Below are 13,581 nucleotides of genomic sequence, written 5' to 3'. Positions count from 1 at the left end.
TCGAGCCCTGGTCTGGGAAGATCCCACATGCCGTGGAGCAACTAAGCCCGTACGCCACAACTACTGACGCCTGCACGCCTAGAGCCCGTGCTCTGCAACAAAAGAAGCCACCGCAATGAGAAGCCCATGCACCACAACAAAGAGTAGCCCACGCTCGCCGCAACTAGAGAAAGCCCACGCACAGCAGCGAAGACCCAATGCAGCCAATAAATAAATAAATAAATAGATTTATTTTTTTAAAAAAAAACTTCCTATACTTTTATTTTTTTCATTTTGCTATAGACCAGTGAAAACTCTGTTTTGACCAAGGAACCCCTGCTCTAAAATCATCTTTCTTCTTAATTTTTCATTCACTTGTTTCCAAACAAAAAATAACCATAGTCTACACATGACAAACCTAGTAATTCCAACCTAAAAAGGATGTGTTACCTAACAGGCCCTTCTTCATAGTTAAAACATAGTTTATAAGTTTATCACCTGCTATATAATAAAAGAAATCTTGCAGAAACATTTTCTCAAATGAATAATAACCTTTTAAATTTATAATTATTAAGATTGAAGTAGAAATACTTATTCAAATTATTTTCAAAATACAGTTGAATTATAAATTCATTATGAAGTTTGGGAAAATTATTTATTTCATTCAATGGAGTTTAGACAACTAATTTCACATTTCATTTTAAATCCAGAATCAGAAAACATTTCTTGTACATCTAGCACTCATAAAGATTGTGGTATATCAATGAAATATTTAAATATAGAGATCGATTTTTAATGGATTTCTATAAATAACATTAACAGGAAAACACACATAATACAATCTACTCTGGATCTAAGAGCTGTAATTTACTCAAATATTGAAAGAAACTAGTCTGAAAATTTTCTTGTTTAGAAAATATATTGAGAGAACAGGATCAAGGATGGAGGAATTAATTGGTACTCAGCAATTCACAAACATGACATTTTTAAGATTTGAACAAAGGCTGTATGTTGGCAGCACAGAGAATGATCTCTCTCTCTCTCTCTCTCTATCTCTCTTTCTCTCTCTCCCTCCCTCCCTCTCCCTCTCCCTCCCCCTCTCCCCTCTGTGGAGCAGGGACATTTCATATTTCATAGTTTCTGAATTTCCTCAGGAGTTCTGAAGGAGCATCCCCAGACCAGCGGAAACGAAGGTGCCAACAGTTCACATCTGAAAAACCTGTAGAAGAGAGAAGAGAATATTTTAAAATCAGAGGTAGGAAAAGTCAAGCTTATTTATAATAGTAAAAAAGCTTGTTGATTAGATTTCATTGCAATAAGTGAAATGTAAGGGTAAGTCTTTGGTGTGAATTAATATCTTACATAAATGGATAAGCAGACTATTGAATCCTTATGAACAGGAATTGGTTTATATGGATGAGAGGGCCTTACGTGTTTAAATGCTTATTAATAAAAAGATATTTATAGATACTTCCAGTGGTGGGAATTTTGACAATTCATCTGCAAGCAAACTGGAAACTACTTTCAAACAGCTGTCAAAAGTAGAAGGTCAATGGAAAGGATCCCTGGAAATACAGATAATTTATTCCACAGTAGTAAGATTTTTTTTTTAATTCTAATAAACAACTTTGTTGAAAACTAGAGAAAAGGTCATTTTCATTCTCTACTGGAGGAAGTGTAAACTGGCAAAACTCTTCTAGCAGGCAATTTGGCAATATTTATCAAACTCATTAAAATGTATAAACCTTTAAGCCAATAATTCTACTTCTAGAAATTTATCCTAATGAAATAATCATGATGTGCTCAAGGGCTTAACTCTAAGGATGTTTATTATGATACCATTTGTAAATGTTTAAAAAATAAAGAAACAGTCTAAATCTTCAGTAATAGAAAATTGGTTAAAAGGCTTTGATATAGTCATTAACAATGTTTTAATATTTATCATCATAGAACAATGTTCATAACATATTGCTAAGTTACTGGTAGTTATGAAACAGTTTAGACAGCATGATCTCATTCATAAATTCATATTTACATGGGTATTTATATAAAAACTTTTTAAGTCTCTGAGTAATTACCCCTAAATCTTAACAGTAACTATTCCTGAAGAGTTGGAATAGATATGATTTTCATTTTTTATACTCTTTTTTTGTTTATCTGTATTTTCTTATTTTTCTGCAATGAACAAGTATGCCTTGTATCATTTTTTACTTTTATAATATTGCTAATGAAAAAGCAGGTTACAGAATAATATATTAAATATGCCTCCATTGATATTTAAAATATTATCTAAATATGTAGTAGGAAAAATATACACAGAATAGTTGACAGTGATTATCCCAGGAAAATAGGATCTGCACTTTCTTTAGAACTATCAGAGAAAAAAATCTAAAGAATTGCCATTTGGGGAAAAAGCAAAAAGGAAATTGTTTCTGACAACCTGTAATTGAAACACACACACAAAATATGTACAGTAATATCCTTTTCATTTTAGGTATACTAACATATCTTAAAATATACCAAAATAACAATAATACATATTTCCCTAAGTGGTAAGACTACAAGTTATTGTATTTTCTTCCTTTTGCTTGACCATATTTTCTCACATTTCTACACTAAATACATGTTATTTCTGTAGTTTGAAAAGATGTTTTCGAGTTTGGGTACCCCTAGAAGTAGACCCCAGACAAGAATTTGAATTCAAGTGGCTAACTTGGGGAGTTGATCCCATGAGACCCTGGTGGGGAAAGGAACCAAGTCTGTAAAGACCCCTGAGAGTTATTCTACTTGAGGGGTGAAGGTGCTGGGGAATTTAGCCTCCCACTCCCATTCATTATCATCTGATGGCTACACCCACAGCATGTTTACTCCCTGGTACTTAACTGCCCGCTCACTGCTGCCAAGCCGGACCCAGTGCCAGAGAAAGCACTCTGGTGGGAGCCGTAGGGTTGGCAATGCCCAGAGGATATGTTAGCACATGAACAGCATCTGCTACATTTGTTTTTTTTTTACTCCAGGATGTTTGATTCTAGAATTGTATTCATCAGAAGGCACATTTATTGCATATTTAAATGAAAAGAAAGTAAAAGTAAGATTGTTTCGCACATGGGTTTTCAGATGCCGTGCTCCTTATTTTCCTGGTTGCAATGAAGAATCAGAAAATCATGGGGAGTATTTAATAGAAGCTCATCACAGAAGAGGCATCAAAAGGCAAACTTCAAAGTAAATACCAAGCACTGCTTGAGGAAATTAACAAAAATGCTGAAAAGTTATGTGGGAAGCCACTCAGGGCTTGGTAAAGCTGACATAAATAATATTTCTTAAATGCTGATGTTATAAAAATTTACACTGCAGTCAAATGAAATTATAAATAATCAGGCAACTGTGCTTTGGCATATGAAACCCCAACTTTAAGGCACTACTCAGAACAGCCAATAATCTCTTAAACGACATTAAGAAAATACTGGTAAATGCAGCTTTCAGCAAAATTGCGTAATTCTTATTCTCCAACAACAGCTTTCAAAACAGTGATTCTCCCTCCTCTCACCCCCTCTGCTTCATTCCTCAACCACAGTAAGAGAATACGTTTCACAATGTGAGGGTATCAAAACTGGCATCACAATCTGTTCTGAGTAAATTACAATATATCTACACTGTGGAATATTTATCAGCTGTTCATTCTAATGAGTTCATTCTAAATATAAGGGTCTAAGGAGGAGTCCCATAGTAATAAAAGCTAACATTAAAAAAGCAATGGCCGGGCTTCCCTGGTGGCACAGTGGTTGAGAGTCCGCCTGCTGATGCAGGGGACACAGGTTCGTGCCCCGGTCCGGGAAGATCCCACATGCCGCGGAGAGGCTGGGCCCGTGAGCCATGGCCGCTGAGCCTGCACGTCTGGAGCCTGTGCTCTACAACGGGAGAGGCCACAACAGTGTAAGGCCTGCATACCGCAAAAAAAAAAAAAAAGCAATGGCCATGTACGAGGTCTAAATATTTTACATATGTTATTTACTTATCAAAAAGACCTTACCAAAAAAAAAAAAAAAAAGGCTTCCCTGGGGGCGCAGTGGTTAAGAATCCGCCTGCCAATGCAGGGCACACGGGTTCGATCCCTGGTCCAGGAAGACCCCACATGCCGCCAAGCAACTAATCCCGTGCACCACAATTACTGAGCCTGTGCTCTAGAGCCCGTGAGCCACAACTACTGAAGCCAGCATGCCTAGAGGCCGTGCTCTGCAACAAGAGAAGCCACCACAATGAGAAGCCCGCGCACCGCAACCAGAGAAAGCCCACGCGCAGCAACAAAGATCCAGCCCAGCCAAAAAAAAAAAAAAAAAAGACTTTACAAGGTAGAGGTAGACACAAACATTTTAACTAATATATAGAGATAAGAAAATGCAAATACAGAGGTTATCTCACTTGCCCAAGGTCACACAACTCATCAGTGGGAAAAGCTAGGCTCTGGTTCCAGAGTCTGTGCTCTTAGCTACTGTATAACAGAGAGGAATGAGCACAGTATAACCCCAATCTTTATTTGTAAAGCCCTCACAAACGAACATATGCTTATACATGCCTTTGTTAGCATAGACAAACAAAGGCTATGGAAGGAGACACACCTGGGCATCTGCATTGGTTACTTCAGGAAGTAGAAGCAGAGAAGGATGAGACTAGGGTAGACACTAAATTGTTGTCTATGTGATTCTTTGAATTTTTAATGATAAGCTCATATTACTTTGGGGTTTTTGAATATATAAATAACTTTTTTTGAAAAGAAAGAGAAAATTTTATAGAATCTTATGAAAGGGATTTAAGTGGGGCCTCAGTGTGAGAATCTGATGTGATCAACCGCCTCAACTCTGGTGAACTCAGAATAGGTCTGAATCTGAAACATAAAGTCACAGGGAGGCCCCAAGCGTTCCGGAAGCTCAGATCTGAACATTCCAAGGCTAAATGGAGAAACATTCACGTGTTTGCCTGTGAATGCCTGTGGGTGGGTGTTTGTATGTGTATGTTTGCCTATGTTTTTAGGACATTCAAGCTTCTGCTTTGATTGGTTTGTTATATTATAACCACTGCCAGTTATGCAGCTGATGCAGTCAACTGCAGGCTCTGTGAAAGGATCTCTTGGGTAACCAGCAGAGGCCCCTGAATTGAAGCTCTAAGAATCTTTCTTCCCAACAAGTAGTGAGCATGTAAAAGTTCTCCCCAGAGAGAGTTTTGAAGTGACTATCTCTAGAAAGACTATAGTTCACCACAAACTATCGAATTACCTTCTTTTTTGTAAGAAGTGTTCGAGAACATTCAGGAACCTTTTACTTAAAGGCTAAATTCTAGTGGGGTGTTGTATCACAACCATGAGAATCAAGAATTTGGAGGACAGTTAACGTGTGTATACATAACACACATGTACAAGATACATACAGTGGGATGGGCAGATAGACAAAGAAATGATAACAATAGCTAACAATTATCCAGGGCCTGCTGTAGGCAAATCACTGTGCTAAGCATTTTGCATGGATCGTCTCATTTAATCCTCATGGTAACATTATGAGAAGGTACCATTCTGATCTCTATTTTGTAGATGAGAAAACTGAAATGTAGAGAAGTTAAGTAACTTTTACCAAGTAATACAGATAATAAATGGTAGAGCTAGTATGTGAACCCAGGTAGTACAGCTGGGGAGCCGAGAGTTTAACCTCTGTAATACCCTGCTTCAGTGGATATATACATGGGTCAGATGTCTATAAATCTACTTACAGGTAAGGTATCTTCTCAGGATAGTGCAATGCCTTTGAATGCAGACTCTGCAACCAAACTGCCTTAGTTCAGACCCCTTCCCTGCCACATACAAGCTGGATAACCTTGAGAAAATTATTCAACCTCTCTAGGCTTCAGTTTTCTCATCTATACAAATGAGAATAATATTGGTACCAACCTGGGCTTCCCTGCTGGTGCAGTGGTTGGGAGTCCGCCTGCCAATGCAGGGGACATGGGTTTGATCCCTGGCCCGGGAAGATCCCACATGCCACAGAGCAACTCGGCCTGTGCGCTATGGCTACTGAGCCTGCGCTCTAGAACCTGCGTGCCACAACTGCTGAGGCCCGCACGCCTGGAGCCTGTGCTCCACAACAAGAGAGGCCACTGCAATGAGGGGCCCACTCACCACAACGAAGAGTGGCCGCCACTGGCCGCAACTGGAGAGGGCCTGCGCACAGCAACGAAGACCCAATGCAGCCAAAAATAAAAATAAATAAATAAATTTATAATATTGGTACCAACCTCACAAACTTGTAATGAGGATTAAATAAATTAATATATGTAAAATTAATATTAAACAAGATAATAGATGTAAAGTAATATATGTAAAGAACTACACATAGTAAATTCCCAACACATGTTAGCTAGTACTGTTTCAGTAAAGCAGATGACGATCCCAGAAATGTCTCAAGTTTTCCCTTGCAAGGAATGTATTAAGGAATATATCTTCTAGTTTCTGTGTCAATGCTAGGTAAGTATCTTTTAAGGTGCTAAACCAACCCTTATATTTGGCACTACTATGTAGCTGGAAAGGTTGAGAATAAATACAATATAAAACGAGCCTTTTAATTTCACACCTTCTCTGTTCTGCAAAGCTACATGACATGACTTACCTGGAGAATCTGGATTTTGTGAGGAGAATGACTTCTCCATGGATTTGGATTCTTTTTGCTCCATTTTCTCTGTGGTTGGACTGAACTCCTCATTCTTTATCTCTTTTTGCTCATTCCGTTCCTCATTTTCAATTTTATCGGTATGAGTCTGGTCAGATTCTTCCAACATCAGATCTTTTTTACTTCTGGCAGCCCAGTGCATTGACTACGTTAATTGAAAGCAGATGTATAACATAAAATCAATATTATATAGTTTCTATATTTAAAATTCAATATGTGGTAACACCTAACCTACTATTATAGTGCTGATTAACAAAATGTTAGACTTGACTATTAGCCAGATATTAATCAATTAATTCAGATGTTAATCAATTAATCCTCACTGATTTGGAAAACTAATGATATAAGGAGAAATCCATATCCTGGTAGAAAGCAAAGGGACCAGCATCAGAGAGTTTCAAAGAATGAGATGTTTCCTTAGAAAATTAGGCATAAAATTACCATATGACCCAGCAATTCAATTCCTAGACACAAAAGAATTGAAAACAAGTGTTCAAAGAAAAACTTAAACACAAGTGTTCATAGCAGCACTAGTCACAAGAGCCAAAAGGTGGAAACAATCCAAATGTCCATCAATTCATGAATGAATAAACAAAAATGTGGCATATTCATACAATGGAATATTATTTGGCCATTAAAAAGGAGGAAAGTACTACAAAGTGGATAAACCTTGAAAACATTATGCTTAGTAAAAGAAGCCAGAAATAAAATGCACATATTGTATAATTCCAGAATAGACAAATCCATACAGATAGAAAGCAGATTAGTGATTACCAGAAGCTGGAGAGAGGGGAATAGGGAGTGATTGCTAACAGGTACAGGGTTTCCTTTTGGAGTGATGAAAAAGTTCTAGAACTAGATAGTGATGATGGGTAAACAACATTGGGAATGTACTTAATGCCACTGAAATGTACACTTTAAAATGGTTAAAATGGTAAGTTTTCTGTGTATTTTACTATCAAAAAACAGACAATTGGGCTGTGTACCTTGAGCCATGCCAGAGATTAAACCTAACTACTGTTGTAACTACTACCCCCACTCTACTATTGTGACCTTCCATCCAGCCATGATCAATGAAGAGTTGGCAAATATTAGAATTCTGGGTTATACATCTTCTCTTTAAGAAAACTCATGGCACAAAGCAGAAAGTCAATATTTACTGTGAAATATTTGTCCTAATTTTAAGTGGATTCATTTAAAGTCCGGTTATCATCAAAATAATGAGAACTTTCTAAATATCTTTCCATTTTTTAATAATAATATGAATGTGTATGTGTATACTGTATGGAAGGTTTCCGGAAGGAAACACAAGAAACTGCAATGGTGGCTTTCTGAGAGAGGGGAGTAGAACTGGAGTCTGGAATAAGGATGGACTCACTTTTTATTACATATCCTATTGTACTATTTTGATTTTTTTAAACAAAAGTGTTGTTTTATTATATTTTTTAATTTACAATTTTAAAAAATCAGGGACCATAAATCAAGTGGTGTGCATTGCCCACTAACTTCTGGTAAAACTTTTATATTTTTAGACAAACACAAGACCCAAAACACTTGAAAACACCCCCCAGAAACCTGACATCCTAGAACTGCGTCCAATATACTTGGGTGGTGGTCCTTTGTCAAGTAACTTAATGGTGTAATTTTTCCAGCCTAGCTCTGGCTTCTGATGGTAGTGTCAGGAGTGAGGAAAAAATGAAAAATGGATCTTCAAAATGGAACAAAAGCACAAGACAATTACTTTTCCCCATACATCCTTTTGTACCTTTTTCACGTGTGTCCTGTATATGTATTTCCTTTGTCTTTTTTTTTTTTTTTTTTTTTTTTTTTTGGCTGCACTGTGCGGTTTGCGGAATCTGAGTTCCCTGACCAGGGATTGAACCTGGGCCACAACAGTAAAAGCACCACTCGTAACCACTGGACCGTCAGGAAACTCCCTGTGTTTCCTATTAAAATGTTTAAAATTGGATGGATGGGTAGATAAATGAAAAGACAAATAGATGAATACAGAGTAAGAAAGAGTGAGAGTTTGCTGTGTCAAGAAGATTTCAAGTAGAATAATTAGCCCTGACATCAACCAAAATCATAAACATAACTGTTTCTTGAAACCTCATCTGGATATTATGGGATGCTATTTGTGAAGCACTGCTGAACAGTAACATACAACCTCTGTTGCTCAGAAACCCAAGAAAAACCCATAAGCCACATATTTGGGCAACTTTAAAACCCAGAATATATTATCCTCCTAATATCCAAGATATTCTTTTCCTGTGCTGCAAAAAAACAGAATAAAAGCAAAGCAAAGAAACCAAACCAAATAAAACATTGATTTTTCTAAAGTCCAAGGCTTAGCGAATAAGCTCAGAAGTTGTGACATTTAAAAACTGTGCCACAAAAAAAAAAAAAACTGTGCCACAAACCATGGCAGGGGCCACTGCCTCTGCTACACACGTGCCCCTTGTTGCAAGGGGCCTCGGGCTTTTCATCTTTAGCACACTGAGGTCTTAAGTATCTCAAAATACTGCGGTTGCCAACTTCTCCCCAGAGCACCACTTTATTTGCTAGTTTAAACAAATCAATGTAGGCAGGCGGAGGCCCATTACGTGTGTGTTTGGCCAAGTTCGCTATGTGGGGTGGAGGGAGGTGGGAAGTGGGGGGTGGCGGGGAAGGGGCAGAAATTACTAGCATCCTAAAGAGCTTAGAGAGATACCACAAGTTCTTACAACTTGTCTCAGGAGCATTAACACTGTCCACACAGGCAGGAGCCAGGAGAAGCACCTCACCATGAAGAAAAGGGTACAAAGGGGTAAAATGCCTTCTTGGACTCTTTTAAATAAATCTGTTCATCATCGTTTTTTAAGAGAATTGGGAAATGTTAATGACATGGTGTTTATAAATAATAGCCAATATGATCACAAATAGCATGATCTCAACTAAATGAAAAGCTGGAAAGATATATTCAAATATAGATATATAAATATATAGATAGATACATATACATAAAATATACAGACTGGAGGGCAATATAGCCTGTACACAGCCTAAAACCTTAAGTATCTTCAAGCCTTCTGCCCTAATCCAACCTGAGAACTCACTTCTTCCCACATTCAACCTATCTCTCCCCAACTGCAAAGGAGCGTCATCCTGAATCCTCTTCCCCAAAAAAAAGACCCCATAAAGCAGTTACTGCCACCATTCAGTGTAACCAGCTCCCACAGTAACAAATGAAGGGCAGAAAACACTGGAAGGAAATGTACCAAAATACAAATGGGGTTATCTTTGCATGGCAGCATTGTGAAGTTGTTTTTTCTTTTCTTTTTTCTTTCTTTTTATTTTCTGGTGTGTTCTAAATTTTCTATGACAAGATTATATACAACTAGAGTTTAAAAATTAGATTGAGTTTTGGTTGCCAAAATATATCAATATAAGGAGGGAGCTTCTCAGTGCCAGTAATATGTGTGTTGGGGTGAGGGGTGGTGTATACAGAGTATACACTTCACAGCCACTTGCTAAACTGTAAATGCAGGTTTTAAGCATTTTGTTCTGTAGGTTTTATATCAAAATAAAAATGTTAATTTTAAAAAGAGGCAATGGCCTTAGCTAGTGTAAAATATAATCTGGTTTTGGTTTGGTTTGTTGTTTTGTTTGCTTAGTTTCTTGGGTTTTTTGCATGTGAGCGGAATAGAGGAGGCTGGCCAGTGGCTTCGTTTGTGGAGGGGGAAAGATATTGAGAAAGTTAGTGAAAAACTGAGAGGAAGAAATTCAAGAATTCAGGACCCAGAGAGCTGAAAACGTTAGATGTATGTATCACAGGTCAGCTAGGTGGTCTGTATACAATGTATCAAATTTTTTTTTTTTTTTTTTTTTTTTGCAGTACACAGGCCTCTCACTGTTGTGGCCTCTCCCGTTGTGGAGCACAGGCTCCGGACGCACAGGGTCAGTGGCCATGGCTCATGGGTCCAGCCGCTCCGCGGCAAGTGGGATCTTCCCGGACCGGGGCACGAACCCCGTGTCCCCTGCATTGGCAGGCGGACTCTCAACCACTGCACCACCAGGGGAGCCCTCAACTCTTGCCTCAGTACTTTTCTCTTGGAATAAAAGTGCCTACAGTCTGCCTTAGATGGGTGGTGAGGGTTAATGACTGACCTATAGTAAATACTTTGAAAGCATTTGTAGCAATTGGTACAGCTTGAGACATTTTTAACGGCTTATGAGAATTTTATTTTGACTGCAACCATTTTCCCACAACCATCCTAAAGCCATATATTTTGGAGCAAGAGGGAGAGCCATTCATACCCTGGATCCCTTGGGGTAAAACCATTTAGCAAGACAACGATGATTTCTCTAAGATTCTTTGAGCTGGAAAGGTGTCTGTTTTCAAGTTATTCCAAGATCCCAAAGGCCACAGTTACTGAAGTCCTCACTTCATAGTCCCTTTTTTTAAACCAACATCACATATCTAGACTTAAATTTCCAGCATATTCACTGACCTGAATGAATTCTTAAAATATTTTTACAAATTAGACTATCAGGAGGAACTTCTAAAATGGAAAAGAAAACTTAATAGCTAGTGAAGTGACAGGGACTTGGTGTGAGGAAAAAAAAATACCAGTTAGAGTTTCATCACTCTTGGATGATAGAAATGTGTCCACCCTGAAGCTATGGTTCATTTGAGGAATTCTCCCAAGGAGATTCCTGTAATATGAACCTGTGTGACGCTGCAAAAGTGCATTGTGATTTGTCCTGCACTTTTAGGGCAAGAGAACAGGCAGATGTGTTTTAGATAAACGTCACCTAAAATTTCACCTATAATCCTAAATTATAACCATTTTATTGTCAGAATGACCTATGTAATATACCTAATCCAAACACCCTAATGGTGATGTTTATCTACAAAAAGATGGTGATCTCATAGGTGATGAACAATACTAGGTATGGCAATTGTTATTAATTTCTCTAGAGTAGTGAGTGTGAAAGGATGGACAAATGAAATGCACACAGACAAAAAAACAACAACTAAAATGTTATAGAGAGAGGTGAGGTTTTCACATGCAGAAGTCACTGTGAGGATTAGAACAGAAAGGAAGTTTCAGAAAATCTATCGAATGAGGTACAAAACACATGAAATTTGGTATAGGGGTTTCAAAGTTCACTGGGGAATAGAACAAAAGTAAGTCAGAAACGACAAGGTTGAGCCCAAAGAAGACTGTGCAAGGAAAAATATCACTGCTGATTGAAAGTAGGATATGCATCTCATCATTTTTGTACCACTAACAAAAATAAATCCTGAACCAAATGCTAGCCCAGCATAATATTTCAACTTTGCTGACAAGACTAATGATGCAGCCAGTAAGATCTGATATGTAATTATTGTAAGACCTCAAAGAGTTCATAGTTAAGCTAAATTCTAAGCAGAAATGATGTGTTTGGAGACAGGACATTAGTAGTTAATGGAAAGACGTCTGCAATATAAATTAGAGCAGGGGCTTAGAGAACAGTTTTTGAAAAATCCACAGCTAACTTGATATTAGCAGTTAAAGTTAAGTAATAGAGTTCAGTGGATCATCAAGAAAAATGAACTATAAATCAAAAGGCATTAAAATAACAAGGGTCACTAATTCAGTAGCAGTTACAGTGTGTAGCACTCAAGAGACTAGAAATATAGTTATGTAGAGGTGGCAGAACAATGTTTATTTAGTCAGGGTTAACTAGGAATTTTGGATATACACAATGTAAAAGAAAAAAATCTTATTTTTGTGTATGTGAAGCTGTCACTATTTTTTTTAGAGATTCTCTCTAGTTATTTTGTGTATATATTCAACAATCTTATGGTTAGTCCTTCATAAATACTTAACCCACCTTAAACCATTTGAATATACACTGCATTCCAAAATGAGACTAAGAAAACAGTTTACATGTTATGTAGAGTGGCTTTAACTACATACTTTGAGAGTTTTTCATTGTTCTTCCCCATTACTTCAAAGACCCTCCCTCATTGTTGCAGGTTTTTTATCAGTGACAAAACAATTTGCTCAAGTCTCCTTAAAATAAAAACTATCCAGAAGGAATCTAAATGTAACCTTGAAGAGCTGTAATTCAAGAGATGTGAATCACTTTATACACTAATTCTAAAATAAAACCTGGGTTTCCCTGGTGGCACAGAGGTTGAGAGTCCGCCTTCTGATACAAAGGACGCGGGTTCATGCCCCAGTCCGGGAAGATCCCACATGCCGTCGAGCGGCTGGGCCTGTGCGCCGTGGTCGCTGAGCTTGCACGTTCGGAGCCTGTGCTCCGCAGCGGGAGAGGCCACGGCAGTTAGAGGCCCGCCTACCACACACACACACAAAAGAATGTAAAAACCTTTAAAATTACATTTTCTCTACAATCTACAAAGGTCCATGGAAGAACAAAATAAATACATAACACAGTAATTACAGAGATTATTTTGTATTTAGATTTTTTAATGCCATGAAGGAAAATAACACAATGGTTTAAAAAGTCTCTGCATCTATCTAAAAATTCTTTCACCAGAATTAATAATGGGAATAATTTACAAATAATTTACAACTTTCTTTGATTAATTAGGTCCCTTTTTTTTTTTTTTTTTCGGTACACGGGCCTCTCACTGTCCTGGCCTCTCCCGTTGCAGAGCACAGGCTCCGGACGTGCAGGCTCAGCGGCCATGGCTCATGGGCCCAGCCACTCCACAGCATGTAGGATCTTCCCGAACCGGGGCACAAACCCGTGTCCCCTGCATCCGCAGGCGGACTCCCAACCACCGCACCACCAGGGAAGCCCAGGTCCTGTTTTTTATTGAATTTATTAAGCCTTGAGAAGAGAACAGGCTCATCTGAACTAAAAAGATGGAGAATATGAATTTGCAATGGTTCAA

The 13,581-nt window shown here is 38.0% G+C and overlaps 1 protein-coding gene across 1 annotated transcript in view; it reads right to left on the bottom strand.

Moving 5' to 3' along the window:
* Positions 1-1,103: 1,103 nt before the first annotated feature.
* The window catches only part of DNAJC12 (DnaJ heat shock protein family (Hsp40) member C12), a 28,989-nt gene continuing 16,511 nt past the window's right edge, over positions 1,104-13,581 (bottom strand). The window contains exons 4-5 of the mRNA XM_007456474.1: positions 6,630-6,834; positions 1,104-1,198 (exon numbers count right to left, since the gene is read on the bottom strand). Coding sequence (XP_007456536.1) covers positions 1,104-1,198; positions 6,630-6,834 — 300 coding nt within the window. The remainder of the gene's footprint in view (positions 1,199-6,629; positions 6,835-13,581) is intronic.

This window comes from Lipotes vexillifer, unplaced genomic scaffold (genome assembly GCF_000442215.2).
Source record: "Lipotes vexillifer unplaced genomic scaffold, Lipotes_vexillifer_v1.1 scaffold520, whole genome shotgun sequence".
Classification (NCBI taxonomy): Eukaryota; Metazoa; Chordata; class Mammalia; order Artiodactyla; family Lipotidae; genus Lipotes; species Lipotes vexillifer.
The sequence above is the reverse complement of the archived record's forward strand: the minus strand, read 5'-3'. Positions and strand labels throughout refer to the sequence as shown.